At 46.1% G+C, this 19,690-nt stretch overlaps 2 protein-coding genes and 2 non-coding genes across 5 annotated transcripts in view; 3 read left to right on the top strand and 1 right to left on the bottom strand.

Annotated features, from left to right (window-relative positions):
* The window catches only part of RCSD1 (RCSD domain containing 1), a 60,896-nt gene extending 57,703 nt beyond the window's left edge, over positions 1–3,193 (top strand). Inside the window, exon 7 of the mRNA XM_069479103.1 lies at positions 1,618–3,193. Within this exon, the coding sequence (XP_069335204.1) occupies positions 1,618–1,650 (33 nt within the window). The 3' untranslated portion in view covers positions 1,651–3,193. The remainder of the gene's footprint in view (positions 1–1,617) is intronic.
* A 6,900-nt stretch (positions 3,194–10,093) lies between these two features.
* TRNAP-CGG (transfer RNA proline (anticodon CGG)) lies at positions 10,094–10,165 on the top strand. The gene has a single exon. It is a non-coding gene; the product is annotated as a tRNA-Pro (tRNA).
* Positions 10,166–10,825: 660 nt separating this feature from the next.
* TRNAP-AGG (transfer RNA proline (anticodon AGG)) lies at positions 10,826–10,897 on the bottom strand. Its single transcript has one exon. It is a non-coding gene; the product is annotated as a tRNA-Pro (tRNA).
* Positions 10,898–14,677: 3,780 nt separating this feature from the next.
* MPZL1 (myelin protein zero like 1) overlaps positions 14,678–19,690 on the top strand; it is a 58,035-nt gene continuing 53,022 nt past the window's right edge. Inside the window, exon 1 of one of the 2 annotated variants that reach the window (XM_069480898.1) lies at positions 14,678–14,907. In XM_069480898.1, coding sequence (XP_069336999.1) covers positions 14,817–14,907 — 91 coding nt within the window. In that variant the 5' untranslated portion in view covers positions 14,678–14,816. Of the gene's footprint in view, positions 14,908–15,474; positions 15,514–19,690 lie in introns of those variants that run through there. The other variant, XM_069480899.1, reaches the window with a different exon arrangement.

Here is a 19,690-nt window from a genome sequence, read left to right as displayed (position 1 = left end):
TTCCCCCCAACACACACCTCGCCCGACTCTCCCCCTTGCTCTGCTCCAGCCATGCCAATGTTTGGGGGGGCTCTCCAAGGGCCCTCACGTTATTTTCAAACTAGATCGGGGAGGAAAAAGTAGAGTCTCAAAGACTCACGAGGTATGACCAAGACCCTAGGTTGAGTTGTTAGGGAAAGATGCCTCGTATTTCTTTAATACCTTCTATTCTAAATGAGCAATCCTTAAATTAGATTTAGAATGAGCAATCTATGGATTTAGGGTCTTTTGTAGCTGGGAGATTCCACTAAGTCTCCAGAAGCCAAATACAGGCCCCAACCCTTAGTCCTTTCTGAGGATGAAGCCGCTGGGTTCAAGGACTCAGCTGCCAGTGGTTGCTACACCTTATTTTCAAGGCAGGAGGAACCTGCCATGCCAGGACACCTTCCCATCTCACTGACAGCATCTTCCAGTCCTGAAGGGTTAAAAAGTCACCTTGGTTGAAAAGCCAGCAGGGAAGGGGATTGCTTCTGGAAGGTCTCAGGTAGAAAAAGGCCTCCTGGCCGGGCGTGGTGGCTCACACCTGTAATCCTAGCACTCTGGGAGGCCAAAGCAGGAGGACTGCTTGAGCTCAGGAGTTCTCAGCAAGAACCCGTCTCTACTAAAAATAGAAAAAATTAGCCAGGCAACTAAAAATAGAAACAGAAAAATTATCCAGGCATGGTGGTGAGCACCTGTAGTCCCAGCTACTTGGGAGGCTGAAGCAGGAGGATCGCTTGAGCCCAGGAGTTTGAGGTTGCTGTGAGCTAGGCTGATGCCATGGCACTCTAGCCCAGGCAACAGAGTGAGACTCTGTCTCAAAAAAGAAAAAGAAAAAAAGAACTGATGGAAAGTAGATAAGACCTGAGTACCAGCACAGAAGGAGCTCAAAGTGATACCTTTTTTTGAATGGCTATTGAGACTGGGTTTGGTGGCTCATGCCTATAATCCCAGCACTTTGGAACCAAGGTGGGTGGATCCCTTGAGGCCAGGAGTTCAAGACCAGCCTGGGCAATATAGCAAAAAAATATAAAAAAGGAAACAATGTTGAATAAATAGCTACTTTGCTGTCCTTTCACTCAAGTATCAGTATCTTATTTTCAACCCTTTCCGTTCTTTTTCCATTTTTATGCTGCCAAAAAATCTTGCTCAGTGCTTCAGGAAGAGGTCATTGAGTGGGAATGAGTGAGCAGGTAAGAGGCCAGGCCAGAGGGACGTGGAAGCCAGGCACCAAGGGATGGTCAGTATCACCTAGTAGTTGAAGATTCAAGCTCTAGTTCCTGGGTTTAAATCCTGACTTCACCATTTACTAGCTGTGTGAGCTATGGGAAGTCATTTAACTTCTCTGTGCCTTAATTGCTTCACCTATAACAGAGTTAAATAGAACCACCCACCTTATATTGCTTTGGGGAGGATTAAATGAGTTGGTGCATGTATAGTTAAAAAAACTATGCCAGGCACATAGCATTCTCATTGCTATCATTATTGGTATTCCTCCTGCTATTACCATTGCCTGATCTAGGATCCCCAAAGAGATATGCTCAGTGTCAGGATTTCCTCACCCTTTTCCTAATTCATTCTTTACTCCTCCATTCACAGGGTGACACTCCTGTCCAGGACACTAAAATGTGAAGAAGAGCTCATTGTGCCCTCGTGACGAAGCTGCTGGAGACATCTCTTTGGAAGTAGCAGCAACAGTAGTCGCAGCAGCAAACGAAGCCATCGCAGGAGCAGACGGTGCTGAGTCTGGAGTGAGGCTGAAGACCAGGGCGGCTATTTCCCGGCCTCCACACCGCACGCTCCTTCACACACCGAGATTGGATCTGAGGGCAGCAGACTTTTATCAGCTTGAGTTTATGGCATTTGGTGGACTGGGTTTAAAAAAGAAGCTTATTTAAAACAATGTCCTGTGACAACCATCCAGGGGACACTGGGCAGCCTCTGGAGCCCTGGCTACTGTCCACGCCCACCCGTCCCTGCGGCTGACCTCCGAACTGAGCTCAGATTTAGCTTGTTAGGTTTTGCTTGTGTAAAGTTACAGCCGTTTTACTGTTCTAAAGTTTTTATGGTTTTCAAACATAAGTAAAAACTAACTTTAGGTGGTCAGAAACAAATGAAAATAGCATTGCTGAAAATATAAATCCGATTAAGTTACAGGCGACCTTAAATTTTATCAAGACCCTAGAATAACCTTTTGGCTTGGTCCAAATCTGAACTGGCCAACCAATTTTTAGAACATCAGACTAGAAGAGGTAATTATTGAACCATTTTCAAAAGTGTCTGTTCCACCAACAGGAGCATTTCTGGTCCTGTGGTTTTCTAGCTGGTGACCACCACGGGCAGTCGCTGGTCCAGCTCGCTGCCTCCAGCGCCCTTGAGACTGGAAATTCCCATGAGAACGTCAGGCAGTTCGTGTTTTGCGCTGCATCTCCTCATCCTAAAAGCTGAGCAGTAAGCCCTGAACAAGGCTGGCTCCCTGACTCGTCCTGCAGGGATGAATTCTGCACTTCCAGAGGGTGACCCTTGAGCATGATGAGACGTTTCCTGGGAGGTGCCTCAAGCGCTGTGATGTGCAAGCTACACAATGAAACATTCATCCTAGTGAGTTGGGGTCTTCAGTCTGTTCTCACTGGGTTGCTCTTGCTGTATCATTCAGTTTGGGGAGCACAGGTGGTTTTGAAAGGGACAGGGGGCCGACTGCCTAGTCCTTAACTTACTCCTCTCCCCTCTTCATGGCCTCCTGCTGAAAGACATTACTCTAAATACATGTTTAATCTTTAAGGTTGGTCCTTATTCTGATCTGAGTATGTCAGTGTTTCAATGTGCTGATTTGGTGGTTGGAGCGATTGTTTTTCCGGAGGTCTGTGAGACCACACCCTCCTCTGACTTCAGAAAACAGTCTCTCAGACAAAAAGGCCTTATGTCACCACTGGTACCTCAATTTTCTTGTCCCATTTACAGTTTTTCTAACTCCAGGATAGTGTTAATATTTGGGAAATACTTTTTTTTTTCAAAACTATTTTTAAATAGTTTGTAACTTGTAACAAACTTGTAACCTGGTCGAGACTGATACTGTCATAGTTATCATAAACTTTGGATTTTAGCAGAGTTTGGGTGATATTTGTGTGTGCGTTATTTTGAGATCTATACGCTATCAATCATCTGTCTACCTATAGAGAAGTCTACCCCTTAAACAATACATGGTTTTATTTAAATATGTCTCTGAGTTGTCGATACACACACACACATCTAGGCAAGTGCTTTGTGATTATGAGTATGTCACGAAAGGGGCCACTTTCCCTTCCTTGAGAAAGGCATGGAAAGTGTGGGATACAGATATGAAAATAAAACTGTATTTTTCTTCTGGAGGGTCTAAACATCATAGGAGCAGATGAGAAAGGAGCAATCAAAAATGATACGAATGTGATGCTGCAGGAACATCCTTGCTGGTATCAAAATACCTTTCTGTCCCCCCAGTCCTGATAGTCACATTATTTGGTCAGATTTTGTAAAAAACTCAGATGCCCCATTGCCAGGAGTTCTTAATTAATGAGGGGGCTCTTGGGAGGGCATCCGTGAGGCGCAGGGACTGATTTTTGTTGGTGCTGTGGCCCCACTGCTCACAGCTGGCCTTCCCAGAAGCAACCATGCTTAGGCGCCGCACTTGCATGGTTGATGCTGGGATTTCTAAATTTGGGTTAAAGAAATCCACTGGTGTCTTAGGTAGCACAAAGCCATTACCAGGCCAGGAAGACCTTGTTTCTGTCAGGCTTCCTTAATAAGCTTGGAAGAAAACACTGATACTTTTACAGCAACAAGGCTAAAGAGAAGACTCAGAATCATTCTTCCAGTATCTTTGTAGTCTAGCTTGAGTTTCAAACTGCGTCCTTCCTTTCTCCAGAGAAGGAACAAGAAGAGAACCTGGATGCTTTGAAGGGCTGTGTCACTACTTAAAAGGGGGCTGTGAGGCTGTTTCAGCTGCATATGGAACTAGGTAACCAGGTGACCGCGAGATGCCCCGGGGGCCTTGGAAACTCCAGACTCTTCTCACAGAGGTCACCCAGGACAAAGCCAGCTTGCCATGCAGTGACCAGTTAACTAGATGTTCAATAAGTCTATGTCCAAAAACAGGGACAAATGAGTGAAAGGCAACCAGTCCATCATCCTCTGATTAGGTTTTGAATTAGGTAAACACTTAACACAGCTGAATGAGTGAGGATGCCCAGCAGCTGATGGCAGGAACGCGCTCAGACTGGCTGATGAAAACAGACTATCCCTGTCTGTGAATCTCTTGCCCCTCCCCTTTTACTTACACACTGAGCCAGACAACTGGAAGTCCATGGAAAGACCTAAATTCAGTCACTCAGGCGATGTCAGGAATCTCTCTTGGTATTGGTCTGCCTTCCTCTGTGTTGGCTGTGTATTCTCAAGTAGGCTCCTCCCGGCCTGCAGACCCAAGGGAAGAGCTTCTTTCCCAATAACTGTGGGGAAAACACCCTGCAGGAGCTTTCCATGGGCCCTGTGTGGCTCAAGGGCTCACACCTGACCCAATCATTTCGACCAAGGAGATGCGGAGCTCAGGTGCCCTCTCCCGGAGCTGGGGCGGGGTGAGTCAACCCTACACAGTCTATAAGGACTGCGAACAGAGCGTGGGGATTCCAAAGCGTGAAAGATGCCAGGCAGGCAGAAACAGCTGGTCCCTACAGGGCAAAACCCAAAATGCCAGATGGCCATTCCATTGTTTGCACCAAAATTAAATTTTGTTTGACCCCGACTAGTTCTAGTCAACTTGGTGCTCTATGGACTGGCCAAAAATAGGATGAACAGAATGTCTCTATATGATGGAGAATCAGGTGGCTTATGAAGAGGTCAAGAGCAGTGAGCAAAATTCAAATGCTACTCAAATAAAATGGAATTAGGTTTCCTAAGCTACGCAAGTAAATCAGTCCGATTATTTTATGTAATAATGTATTGCTGCGCCCAGAGCTAACCCATGGCTCCATGAGAGCACAAAGTATCTATTAGTATTCACTGTACACAGTGCCTCATTCATGGCAGGTGCTCAATACATATTTGTTAAATAATGAATAACTGAACTAAGTTCAGGGGTGGGATAGAATTATTTTCAACAGTCATGACTGCCCAGTACCTCCCTTATCTGATACCAGATGCCTGAAATGTCTTCATTAGCCTCCTTCCCAGGCAAAATGCAAATACTCCTGAGAGAGAATTATTTTAAGCCTCCTTTGTCATTGACACCTCCCGTGTGAGTTGGCTCCTGAGACCCTTCCCAGAGGGGCTTACAAAAGAAGAGCAAAGTACTCAGAAGCCTAGGGGCAGGAAACACCCTGACTCCCCAGTTTTGCTTGGGGTAACCAGGCTCACAGTGAGCCCAGTCAGGGTCCTGGCCAGAGTGGCTATGGATGCTGAGAAGACACCATTATTCCAGTTTTGCCCTCAAATCCCAGGAGGGCTGTGGGAATTCCAGAGAGGCCCCACTGTGGCCAGATGGGCCAGGAAACCGCAGTTCTTTGAGACCACTCAGAGGAGGAAGAGATGATGAACACATGCTATGCCTATTCCCAGTGGGCAGGTCTACGCAAACCCACATCCAAACGCTAAAGAAGCTGACAGGCCAAAGAAAGAGGCTGACAAATCCTGTTTCTCAGAAAGAAACACTTAAAACAGGGACTTACAAACAGAAGCCATGTCTTGGGTGGCCTCCAAACACGATGGTGGGTCCCCTTCCCAGTCCCCCCCCAGACCTGGGGCTTACATAGGGAAGGAAGGTGTAGGGCAATTGACCACTCAGGGAAAGGCAAGAATTTGCCTAAGGGCAGGATTTATGGGTTATTTACAAGTTTCGTCTGTTTTGACCTAAGGTAAATATGTGAAAGTAGAAACCTCAGAGTTATTCCCAGAACTGGGTTAATGTGAAGTCAACGTGGCAGACCAGCATCCAAGGTGCCCTTGCTTTAGGCTGCACAGTGCCTCGTGGGGAAGAGGGAGCCAAAAGGGTAAACACACCCACCTCCAAAACAAGAGTGAAGAGGCTTCTTACACCTCCTAACCCTGGAAAGTTGTGGGGCTTCTCCGTGGGAGCTGGCACAGCCAGGGAGATGCCATGAGGGAAGCGGGGTGCAGAAGGAAGAGGCGAAGACAGGCCAGGTTCCCCGCTGGGTCCTCCTGTAAGTAATGACTCTGGCCCTCCATGATGTAGTTTACATAGAAATTTGAGAAAATTACTCGAACTCAGGCAAACTATAAAGCCAGTTATCACACTTATCAACTGCTTCTGTTTTAAAGAATGAGTGGACTGAATTACACTTTAACCAGCACTCAGAAACAAGACTTTAGAATGATTATATGGTTGGAACTCAAAGGATAGGTATTACCAAGAGGCAGATACTCATTCCCCTCCAAGAAAATAACGGTTCTTCAAACCGTAAGATTTCCAGTACTAGTCACTTCTGTTTGACTGTCTGAGAAAGCCACAGGACAGGTGCTGGATGGTGTCAGGCACATCCCCATTGTGGCTGCACCCGGCCTCTTGGGAGTGACAGAAACAGCCTTATTGATGACCCCTGGAAGCAGATGGGATGGGAAAGCACAAAAGGGCTGCTTTGCACTGCTTCTAATGCTGTGTTTCTATTCATGCTACCAAGCACAAGGGAACACATGGTTTTAAGAGCCCTGTTTTCTTTGCGGTTTAAAAATGTTAATTATCCTTATTTTTTTCTCATTATAAAAGCACTACATCTTTCTTTTAGAAAACTCATGGAGTAAAAGAAAAAAATGTTAAGAAGTAAATAAAAAATCATTTATAATTCCACTATCCAGGGATAATTAGTGTTCATATTTTATAGCTTTTCTTCTGGATTTTTAGTGCCTTATATATGTTTTGTACTGTTTTAATTCTTGGTTGTTACAAAATAGGAATCTTACTATATCTAATTTTATATCCTCCTTTTTTGTAACATACTCTCATGAGCATGTCTTCATAAACAATCACAAGTTTGATCGTGAAGACTATGTACTTTTGTCCTCTCCTATTAGCCCAACAACATCTGGAGCAGGACTAGGTCTGTATAAAACAGAGGAGTAATAAGATTTCCTGGTGGAAGTGAAGGTGTCTTGGTGGAAAGCATTTCTTTCACAATCTAAATCCGAGATTCATATCACCCCATGGGCTCTTAACACTTAAAACAAGTGAAAACTTTTGAATGAAAAATGAAGGGGCCGAGGCAGCTCCAAGAATTCATTAATGATGACTCAGGGAAGGGATTGTAAAATTCAGAGGGAAGCATGAAATAAACCTCAGAAAAAGGATCATTCAGGGAAACCAGATAGAAATGTGTTTAGCAAAAAATAGCTGAAGCTATTGCAGGATATTGGACTGGAATCTGAAAAAAGACACAAATTTGCAGTCAGATCCAAGTTTCTGTTTAAACTGGGGCAAGGCGTGCAGTGAGTGAATCGAACCTACCAAGACAACTGCTATTGCCCTCAAAGTCAATCAGTGCATAACCCCACAAGCAACGAGGAAGGCTTAGCGCATGGTCTCAAGGACAGTCCTGTGTGCCAAGTTAGCAAGAAGGTTCCTTTGAATGTCAGACCCATGTAATTATGTACATGTATTCTCACTTCCAAGGACTCAGCATTCCTAGTCAGAGCCAAATCTGCACCACTTGAGCCTAAACTGGGTCAGAATTCAGTGGATTAGTTATAAAACAGTCACTAACTGCCCTCTACAAGTGATTTAAAAGCCCACTCAGTTTCAATAACATCATCCCAGAGTTATTCTAATCATCTCCTAATAGACCTACTATTTTCTAATTTCATCTTCTTCCTCTCATGCATCTGACCCCAAGTCAAAATTGTTAACTTCAATAATTCTTTTAACATTATCACCATTCTCAAAAGCTTTGATGCCACCAAAACCTGTAAGTAGAATTAAAAGATTGAATCATGGGTTTGAAAGTTCTCCTAGAGCACTGGTTCTCTTCTTCTACACGTTTCTATCTTACTTGCTAACCAGTTAGGCCAAGCCCCTTGGCATGGAACTATGGCAAGAGCCATCAGAGTGGTCAAAGCATCAAAGTGTTCATCACCTGTGAGCATGCCAACTCTGGGAATATGTCCTAAGGAAACAATCCAAAACATGGAAAAAGTATATACACAAATGGGCTAGTCAGACAATGTTTATATCAATGAAATGTTGGACACCACTTAATTATAGTGGAAGAATAATTAAGAAAATTATGTGCCATTGTCTTGATGGAATAGTATGAAGCCATTACAAACAACTTAAAGGGATAGAAAAGTAGGCTTGGGAAATTAACAACGAACAACAAAAACCTTGAGAGCATATACTCAGCAAAGGCAAGAAAGGTCTCCAGCTTTGCCATCCCTCATGGCACGTGGTGAGTGGAAGAAATGACCCAGAGCCCCTCAGAGTGGCGCCCTAGCAAAGGCGCGCTCCCAAACGGGAGGGCAAAACTTAGACGGCTCAGGACTTGCTTTGATGAAATCTCCTCCCTCCCCACCCTCACCCACCCCGAATCCATTCTCAAACTACCAAAAAGCAGGTTAAAAGCAATATCCAGCTTTCAAAGGAAGAAAGGTGGTCTCAGACAAGGAGAGGGTGTCAACGGGGTTTTTACATAGTAATACTATCAAAGCAAACAGGCTTAGAGCCGCCCACCTTAGACGCGGCCTCTGCACCAAGGAGGAGCAGGGCTCTCCGCATCACCAGACTTGGTTAAAGAAAGGTTTGTCAGTTTTTGCTCTTTGTTTCGAGGTGTCTTCATTGTATTTCCCCTGTCACCCCCCCCCCAAGGGCATGAGCTCTGGTCCTGACCTTCTGGCACCCCAAGAGCCCACTGGCATTAAGAGCAAGGGAGGAGAGGAGGAAGGGAAGAGCTGAGAAGCTGGTGCAAGCTGGAAGCTTCCGGTCAAAAGCACTTGGACCCTCAGGGAACGGTCTGACCAGGCTACAGAGCAATGGATTCCATTTACCCCGAACTGAAGATAGTCTAGGGATGGGAGAGGGCTCGAGAAATGAGGGGCCTCTGCAGCCGGGCCGCGGGGCTGGGCTTGGAGGGGTCGGGCAGGCGGCGAACCCCGCCGGCGCGGGCCGCGGGGCCTCGGGGCGGGAGGGAGGAGAGCCGGTCACCGCCTCTGCCGTCCGTCCTCGGGGTTGCCGAGGCACCGACTCCTCTCCCCAACCCCGGTGCTTCCGCCTTCCAAGATCTCGGGAGTTTCTATATTGGCGCCACCACCACCTCCTACCCCCGTGGGCTTCACTAAGTGAGCTAATCAACATCGCAGGGCCTCAGTTTCCTCATCTGCAAATAGGGATAACAGTAACACCTCGTGGATTGTTAGGAATACCCAGTGAGTCTAATACAAGCAAAGGGCACAAAAGAATGCATCATTCCAAAACGAATGTTCGGGAAACGTTAGCTATTAATATGCTGTATCAAGAGCAGGGGCCCGAGCATCCCTCTCCCAGCCGGGACGGCTACTCCCTTCCCTGGCCGGCTCTCCTCACTTTCGGTCCCCCGCCCGCGCACCGAACGAGCACCGTCCGGCGGCCCCACGGGGCCGGGGACTCGCGCGCGCCGCACACGTCCGCAGGCTCCCACGGCGGTCGGAGGGGGCGGCGGGGCTCCCCGCAGGGCGCGAAACCTTGCGGCCGGGCGCCGCCGGGAACGGGCACCGTGGGCGTCCGCCGCGTCCGGAGGCGCCCGGGCCCGCGCCTTCCTCAGCCCCGCCTCCCGACGCGTGCCGCCGCCAGAGGAATGGCCGCGGGCGATCCCGGGCGCGGGAAGGCGGCTTCCGGGAGCGTGCGCGAGCCTGGAGCCCGGCGATGGGGTGAGCCGAGCGGCCCTGCTGGGCAAATGCGTGTCCTTCCCTGCTTCTCCTCGGCACGGCTGGAAAGGCTCCGACCCCGGGCTCTGGGAGTGAGAGGCCCACGCAGGAAGGGAAGGATCGCGCGCTGGGGACGTCAGGAAATAGGGCGAGAGGCGGGGCGAGCCAGAAGAGAGGAGCCCGGAGCACCTTAGCCGAGAGCGGCTCGTTGGTCTAGGGGTATGATTCTCGCTTCGGGTGCGAGAGGTCCCGGGTTCAAATCCCGGACGAGCCCAGGCTTTTTCTCCTTCACACGCACGATCGTTTTCTCAGACATCCCATTGAAAGACTATTCTCGTTCCATGAGCTCAACTGTCGGTCCTCTGAATTTTTGGAAGCAGGAACCAGATGAGCTTAATTAATACAACATATGATGACTGTATGTCCGAGGGCAAGGCATTACAAATTGCGTTGTACCATTTAAAACACAGGCTCTTGAAACACAGACGTCTAGTGCGGGATCCTGGGCAGCCCTCCGACGCCTTCAAAGCCGAACAGGGGACGTCATGGTTTAGCGGGTCCCGGAACAGGGGAATGAGCGTTTCCGACGGAAGGGGCGCGCCTTCCTCATGCAGCGGACGCCCCCAGCCCGGCCGTGCCTGCGGACGCGCACTGACGTGCGTGCGTTTCAACCACACTGGCGGTGACGAGGAACACACCCTAAACACCGTGCTCCCTCCGCGAATAGGCAGGGGTGGGGACAACGTTTCTGCAGTTCCACATTGCTAGCAAACCTTTTCCATTTTCACCTTAGACCTTTTAATGTTATTTGAATGTAAAATGTGCTCTAAGTTCGAAAAGTCTCTGCGTTGCACTCCAATTTGTATTAATATTTATTACATTTACTCGTGTATCCTGAAAATAACTCACTTCGACATGACATAAAAAAAAAAAAGGGCTCGTCCGGGATTTGAACCCGGGACCTCTCGCACCCTAAGCGAGAATCATACCCCTAGACCAACGAGCCGCTGTAGTTAGATATTTCCTGCCGTTTTAAAGGAATGTTGAGCTACTTAGTCCTGCGCCTCCAAGCGGTTGTCTATGTTGTATTTACGTCCTCCGGTTGTGTTTGCGTTTTATGGGTATTTAGTTTTCACTTTTCTTTCTTTTCTGTTTTGCTTTTTGAAAATCAGTAACACAGAAGAAAGCAACCGTTTCATTACCGGTGAAATATTGAGCTCATTTCGAAAACCGTAATTCTATTCATATGCATGGCTGATAAATTGCAATGAGTGTGCGGCAATGTCGCTGCGGCAGATTCCAGGCTCTCTCCCTTTTCTAAGTTCTGGATGTCGCTTTCGTCCTCTTCCGCATTTTTCAATAATGGCAAAAGTGGCGGTTTCTTGTCGGTATCTTTTTTATTCCAGTGTTCAAAGCCCCACCTTTCTAGCCTTGTAAATTCCCATCTGTGTGTTTTTACCCAAACTATTCTCTTCAGCTGGAAAACCTATTTTGCTTTTGGATAAATCCCAACTCTAACCTTTCCAGAAAGGGATCCTTTCTTAGAGCGCAAGACATCTACACCAATACTTAATTCTACGGTATAATTGGCAACCAATAGTATAATTGCTGCCCAATTGTCCCAATATGTTTAATTAGATAAAGAAGGCATGATTTTCTTAATTATATTTTAAATCTTTAAATACTTAGCATTGAGGCTTACCATAACAAAGCTGGTGCTCAATGGATAATTCTACTGAACTGCCAACTTTCTTCTTATGGTTTGACACCAGAAGATTATAGTTTTGGAGCTCTAATATTGTCTCCACCTTTCTTTTATTTTATTTGAAACTGCCCTAACTTGAGTCTTCAGGTCTTCCTAGAGCTCAAGACAATAAGAATAAGAATACCGTTTAAAATATTAAAAAGTTCTAGACGCCAGGCCATCAAAACCTAACTGGAAAAAAAAATTGTGCCCTGAACACCTAACATACTCTCCCTAAAATATAACTCAACTCGTTCAATAAATAATGTAACCACTTCAGATTTCTGAAAGCCTCACTCTCAAGTGGTAAGGTCTCTATGTTCTCCTTTCTCACTTGAGTTTACTATAGCTATTATCATTTTAGGTTTTTTTTGGGGGGGGGGTGGTTTTTTGTTTGTTTGTTTTTACTTCTGCTTCTCTCTAGTGATTGAAAAGGAGTTTGTATTTCACTCTGCAGGGTAGGCCCTAGACTAGAGTATCTCGTTTGCCCTCACAACAATGATGCAGGAAGACTGACAGTAACAAAACCCAGAATATCAATTGCCTAATTTACAGTGGGAAATACCTTTATCTTGGTAGAAGGAATGCCTGTGACATCTGTCCAGGGCACATCCTTCCCTAGAATTAGGTCCTTGTAAAGCAGACATAGTACATAGATGGTTGCAAGGCACAGGGAGACAGAGAATCTTAAGGAAAATTTTATCCTGGCTACAGTGAATGAAGAAGCCTGGTGACATATCCTTCTCCTATAAGAATTAACACCTCCCTAAGTGCCCTATTACTCTTTTTCTACCAATTTAGTGTCCCTGTGCCCAGGGGAGGGAGGCACTAGAACTCTAATTTTCAGATTTTCAAAATTTTCTAGCAAACATGCTTCTCCTGGATTAAGATATATTTTTCTGTAGAATTGTTAATGAAATTGATTTGACTTCAGGCAAGTCTTTCTCAGAGTGACCTGGGATTCATCTTTGTATCTGATTGTCACCCATTAAGAGTCAAATTCTCAGTGTTCCTGGAATGTCTTGCTATCACCACCCACAGATCACAGTGTCCCAATTTTCCTCTGGCAACAAATCTTAAAGACAAGGATAGACAGGCTAGAAATTGAGACTCTTCTCTTGTTTATACTTTCCAACCAGTTTATACCCAGTCCTGTCATTCTTTTTCTGAAATCTCTCAAATCCTTGCCTTCCTCTCCACTCCCACTGCCAGTATCTTACTTTGTGCTCTCTTCACTCTTGCCCTGTTTCAGTGGCTCCCTTTTAAAAACACAAATCTAGATTTATTACTCTCCACTGCCTATAGAATAAAGACAACTCAAGGTTCTTCAAAATATGACCACAGCCTACTTTTCTAGCATTCTCTCTTTTCCCTGAAGTTTCAAACTACACAAGATTTACCTACTGTTTCTCACACCTGGTAGATGTTTTCCTGTTTCTCTGAGTTTGTCTTTTCTGTTTCTCCCCGGTAAACTTTTATTCATCCTTTAAAATGTTACATCCTCTGTAAATCTGTCCCAGGTGCCTCTTGGGCCAGAGGTTTTGGGGAGAGTTTTATGTGTTTGGTGAGGTATGTCACAATCAGTAGAGAAACATTACAAGTTTCCAAATGTGTCTGAGAACTACTGCCCCTGTTGGCTTTGGGCTTCTCCTTTATTCACTCTTCTAAGTATTTTTAAAAATTTAATTGAGTACTTGTTTATTTACACTGGTAGACTAGGTACTTTTCGAGAGTCACAGTTCAACAAATGTATTCATTGGTATCCTTTCCAACCTATGGCATTCCAGACACACTACAAAAGGATCTTGCTGACAGAAATAGGGCAAAATGGTTCTGCTATGCTTTTTTAGTCTTCTCTCACTAATGTTACAGTAATTAGTACGAGTTTGCTGTACTACAAAGCTAGTAGGCTAAAACAGCAAAGATACCAGGAAGGGTGTTAAGACTGACTTTAGTCAAAACCCTGAAGTCAGAGGTTGCCTTTTGGGTTCTCTAATCACACTCTTCCTCCTCTCTTGTCCTAATTGTCTAAAACTTGTTTCCCTCCCTTCCTGTATCACCCTCCCACCTGAATCTTCCCTTTTCTTTTTTCACACTCTTCTTTCTTGTGCGCGTGTCCCTCCATTTTTTCCTTTTGTAGGCCATTTTCATAAGGATCCTTCCAAATACTTTTTTGGTTTTTATTGGGCAACCACTATGTGGCAGACTGTTCTGGGCCAAGGTAGCCGAGTTGAGTAGGATCAGCAAAGGCACTTAGGAATTCAGGGTGAGAAACGTAACCCCATCCCAATCCCTCCCAATCTTTATTGACACAGAGAGGAACGTTGACATGCAAAAGCAAAACAAACAAAAAGCACCTTCATTTGTGTTCTAGGTAGTAAGAGAGTTCCAAGTTCCCACCCCTTCTCAAGCCAAAAGGGGGGGTTCTAAGAGGAGGTTAAGGCAAGATCGAGACTTCTTTTTAAACTAGCAGATTTCTCAAATTGCAACCCATAAGTTATCTAGTCCAGGCAAAGGACAGGCCTTGGGGACAGGACAAGGGTGACATGTATTCTACCCGGACAACTGAATCAGAAGTCTCTTCCCATCGATCGAACTCCTCTTTCCTGTCTTTTTTTTTTTTTTTTTTAAAGGTAAATGAACTGCTTCTATTTCGTTAGGCGAGGCCGGGAGAAATCGAGAAGAGCTGAAACAGAGGCGAGGTCAGTACCGGCAACGACCCGTTGCGACGAGAGACAATGAGGAGCACTGTGGGACTGACCCCAGAGAGGCAGAGGAGGCGCAGGCAGGCGGACAGCCACGCAGGCAGGCAGAGGGCTCGGCCGCGACCGCCGGGGACAGCTCGGGCTCGGCCTCCCGCGCGGGGCTAAGGCGCTGGGGTGGCACCGAGAAGGCGGGGCCCACCCGAAGGAGGATGATGGACACTCGCTCTCTCCAATCGCGTTCCTCAAAGGGTGCCGGGCAGGCCAATGAGCGCGCTACTGGGGCCGGCGCGGGGCTGGGGCCGGGCGGAGGGCCGGCGCGCCGCGGCTGGGGCCGGGAGTGGGGAGCGCGGCGTGGGGCTGCTGCTACCCGGCGCGGGGGCTGCGAGCTCGGCGCCCTGTGGCCCAGACGAGCCACCCTCAGCGCGGACCGGGGCCCGGGGCGTGGCGGCGGCAGCGGCGGCTGCAGCGGGAGAACGATGGCAGCGCTCGCCGGAGCCGGGGCAGCGACTGCAGCCCCAGACCGCAGACGCTGGCTGTGGTCGGTGCTGGCGGCGGCGCTCGGGCTCCGTGAGTGATGCTGGGCCGGGGCGGGGGGGCTCCCGGGGCCGGCACACGCCCCTCGCGGCGGCCGCCGAGGTGGGGAGGGGGCGCGGCCTGCGCGCCTCGGGGCCGACGGAACCCGTGGGGACGCGGGCCCCAGCGACTGCCGCGGAGGCGCAGCGCCTTTCTTCTCCTTCCTGGGTCCCTGAATGTGGAGGAGGAGCGGGGAGCTCCCGACCCTGCTCCTCCCTGGGGGGCTGTCCGGGGGAGCGGCCCGGCGGGCGGCTGCGTTACGCCACGCAGCGTCCCCTGCCACTCCTCCTGGTGACTCGGGATCGCCCAGGCCCTCCCTGGATTCTGACTCAGGAACCGGGATTCTGGCGCTCTCCACCTTGGGGAGGTGGCGGAAGGTTGCAGGGTTTTCATACGTGGGGCCTTTGTTGGTTGGTTTCTCTGTGTTAAGCCAGTGTTTTGTTTTTACCTTGTTCTAGTTCCAGTGCTCTCAAATCCACTTTCAAACCTTCGTGATAGCAGAGTCCTGAAATCTCATTTGCCTCGTCTCTGTGGTCTGCAGAGCGCCAAGAAAAAAAATGTGTTACTTCTGGGTTAGAATGCAAAGAGCTAGGAATACCAGTAAGATGACCAGGCTTAAAAGAATTTTATCAAATCCATAATAATTCCAGACATACCTACCGTAATTTTAACAAGACACAGAGCATTGAAAAGCATAATTTTCCTGACGAAAGAAAAAAAATCTCTTTTTTTTCCTTACGACATTTCATGGCTCAAGCTTAAAGTAAACCTCAGGCTCGATTTATGGGAATTGGTTGAGTTGTTTTATGAACATCTGAAGTGGTGTCTGCCACAGGACTTTTTTTGTGTGTTGTTGTTCTTCAAAGCAAAGTACTTATTGGTGTCTCAGAATTGGTTAAGTAATGGTTATAAAGAGAGCCAGCTGCTCAGAAACCACATAGGTATTTTCATTTCTTTTGTTTTCAAAATGTCAGTTGCATCACAGTATCTGACTGAATACCAGAGTTTACTCAGTAGTTTCTTTCATGGAAAAGTTCTGAATGTAATCTTTGGAACCAGGGAAAATAGGTGAAGTTCTGTTGGATCATCAACTGTTCCACTTAGCCAATGATTCCAGGGCTGTAGAATATAAAGTAAAATCCTCCCACCCTCCAGAGATTAACAGATGAAGACACACTTTTTATATATGACATAATCCATTCTGTATTAATGTCTCTTCTAAGAAAAAAAGGTTCAAAGGGTTTTTTTTTTTTTTTGGTTGCTGGTGGTATTTGTGTCTAATCAAACAAGTAGAAAATAGCCTAAAACTAAGGTTTATCTGAAATTTTGTGTGTTCAAACAGAATTAATATGCAGAAGTCATTCATTGCTATGGAGGACAAGCGGTCAGGGTGACCTTAATTAAACTCAGGGTATTAAGAGAACTGAAAAACTAAATATTAATGAAAAGATCACCAGAGTAATAGCCACATATACCTTGGACATACTTTTTCAGTAATGAAGACAAATGCTGATATGTGAAAGTCAGCCGCTGATTTTATTGGTTAATTTTAGAAAATTATTAAACGTTTCTTCTCACCAAGTTGCCTTTTCCTGGTCATGGATACTGCACATGAGAGTTTATGTTTTACAGAAAAGCATAAGTTTGATCCAGACAGTTATTTAGCAAACATTTACTAAGCACCTTTTAAGTGCTAAGTGCTAAACTATTCTAGTAAGGATAGTCCTCATCCTCAGGTAATTTACAGTTCAATGGGAGAAACACACTGTGCTATGTATTATAAGAAGTCTTTTTTTTTCTTTTTTTTTGAGCTGGGGTCTCACTGTGTTGTTCTGGCTAAACTTGAACTTTCGAACTCCTGGGCTCAAGCGATCCTCAGCTTCAACCTTCCAAGCAGCTGAAACTGCAGAGCTAGAAGCCTTTTAAAAAATTTTTATTTTTTTAGAGACAGGATCTCGCGCTGTCATGCAGGCTGGAGTGCAGTGGTGCAATCGTAGCTCACTGTAACTTCAAACTCCTGGGCTCCAGCAATCCTCTTGCCTCAGCCTCCCGAGTAGCTAAGACTACAGGCACACACCACCACACTTGGCCTAGAAGCCTTTTAATAAAGGTGTGCTGTAAGAGCTTGAAGAAGGGTCATCTCAGACCAAAGTTCACGATCCTGTAGGAAGGGATGTTTAAACTGAGTAGGCATCGGGGGAGGAAACAGTACATACAGAGTTGTGAATGAACCTTTGGGTAGTTCAGTGTGGTGGGAGGTTGAAGTGTCTAAGGGAGATGGTGGGAGTTGAGGTAGGAGAGCCAGCCAGAGGCACGATTTACGAAGGGCCTTGTCTGCCCCACTTAAACCCAATGAAGGATTTCTCTGTCCATTGAGATGTGAAGGGTGGGTTAGAGTGGAGTGAGGCTGAAGCCAGAGAAACCAGAGGGCCATTGTAATACTCCAGGGGAGGATGATGAAGACCTGAAAGAAAGCAGCCAGCTGTGAAGAGGGCATGTTCATGAGCTAGTTAGAAAGTAAATTTGATACCACTTGGTTGAGTTTATGTTAAAAAAAAAAAAAAAAGAAAGTATATTTGATAGGGCTTGAAAACTGATTTGATGTGGTCTTGAAAGAAGAGGTGGATAAAATGATTCGTAGGTTTGGGGCTTGGGAAGCTGGGCATATTTTTAGAAGGTGAGGCTTTTCACAGATGGGGGAATAGGAGCATTGGGGGGAAGAAGATGATGGAGGTACTTTTGGATATGTTGAGATGCTGGTGAGACATCCAAATGGAGATGGGCAGAAGACAGTTGGATAGATGGTTCTGGAGGTGAGGAGAAGGTTCTGGTTGGAAATTCAGATTTGAGAGCGTTTATGTGGCTAATAACTAAAGCTTGGATTGCTTAAATGCAGTCATCAAGGGAAAATGTATTGAAGGACTTAACAGAGGGCCAAGGACAGAGTTCTGAGGCGTATGGAACCTGAGAAAGAGGCTCGAAGAGTAAGAGAAAAACCAAGAGAGTTTGGTATTTTAGAAACCGAGAGAGAATGAACTTGGTTTTTTTGTTTTGTTTTAAGAGATGGGGCCTCACTCTGTCACCCAGGCGAGATCATAGCTCACTGAAGACTCCTGGGCTCAAGCAATCCTCCCACCTTCGTCTCCCGAGTAACTGGAACTGCAGGCATGCATCTGCATGCTAGCTATTTTTTTTTTTTTTTTTACTTTTTGTAGAGCTTGGGGTCTTGCTATGTTGCCCAGGCTGGTCTCAAACTCCCACCTTGGCCTCTCAAAGTGCTGGGATTACAAGCCCGCCTGGCCAGAATGAAGTTTTAAGAAAGAGGAAGTGGTTAATGTGGTCAGATAAAGAGAGATGTGCTAAGGATGCACTGAATTTAGCAATTGAAATGTCTTTGGTAACCCTTAGGTAGGAATGGGCACACAGTATATGGAGAATAAATCTCACTGATTTGTACCTCCCATTTCAGTAAATGGCACCACCATACATGTAATTGCTCATCCCAGAAACCTAGGGTCCATCCTCGATTCTTTCCTATCCTTCATCCCCCCACATCCAATCAGTGCTCCCATCTCCAGAATGCATCTGGAATTGATGTTTTTTTGCTATCTCCACTCCTAGCCTTTTTAGTCAAAGTCACCATCATTTCTTGCCACCCAAACTGGTCTCCCTATTTCTCTCTCTTGGTTCTTTTTCATCTGTTCTTTGTATAACTGCAAGAATGGTTTTTATTAAAATGCAGATCAGATCATGTTGCTTTCTTGTTTAAAGCCCTTAATGGCTTCCCATTACACTTGGAATGAAATCTGAACTTTCCCCCATGGCCTACAAAGCTCTTTGTGATCTAATTTCTTCCTATCTTTATGACTTCAGCTTGTGCCACTTGCACCCTTGCTCACTATATTCAAGCTACACTGCCATCTTTCTGCTCTTTGACACCCATCCCCACCTCAGGGCCTTTGCACTCGCTGTTCTGGTATGCTCCTTCCCTAGAACTGCCCAGAGGGACTGGCTCCTTTTCATCTCTGAGGCCTTGACGTAAGTGTCACCTCTTCGGAAAGGCCTTCTCCCACCACCTTATCCCAGGGGAGTCCCCTCTTACGATTTGCTGGGCTTTTGTTTATATTCTTATTGTAATTTCTAACTATTTGGGTTTTTTTCTCTTTTTTTTTTCTATCAGAATCTAGGCAAGAGATAGCATCTGTCTTGTTCATAGAAGTATCCCTAGGGCCTAGTGTAGTGGGTATCATAGATGCTAATAAATATTTGTTAAGTGGCAATGAGGCACAGGCATGTCTTGACAATAGTTTGTTAGCAGTTTGCAATATGTAGTTAATATTTAGCATGACACATAGGTACTCATAAACATTTGTTGAAAGGATATTTTTTCTAAGTGATTTCATGCATTATCGGATGATTTTTCATTATCAGTTTTCTCCGCCTTTTATTTATTAACTAGTTGGCACAGTCAGATAGAAACTTAGTCTTTTTAAAAATATGTATGTATTCCACCACTTGTTTTTACCTCAACTCCAGGATATTCACTAGACTCAATGCTGCCAAAAGAAGAAATAAAGAGAAATATTAAGTGAAAGACAGCTACATGTGAAAGTACATAAAATGCAAGTTTGTGTGTTACAAAGTCTTACTCAACTAAATGAACACATCCTGGGCACCAGGCTGCAGCAGGGAGTCCATGTTCTAGTTATGGTACGTACCGGGGAGGCCACGTTCTAGTTACGGTACGTACCGGGGAGGCCACGTTCTAGTTACGGTA

Source organism: Eulemur rufifrons, chromosome 8, assembly GCF_041146395.1.
Source record: "Eulemur rufifrons isolate Redbay chromosome 8, OSU_ERuf_1, whole genome shotgun sequence".
In the NCBI taxonomy this organism is placed as follows: domain Eukaryota; kingdom Metazoa; phylum Chordata; class Mammalia; order Primates; family Lemuridae; genus Eulemur; species Eulemur rufifrons.
The sequence above is the reverse complement of the archived record's forward strand: the minus strand, read 5'-3'. Positions and strand labels throughout refer to the sequence as shown.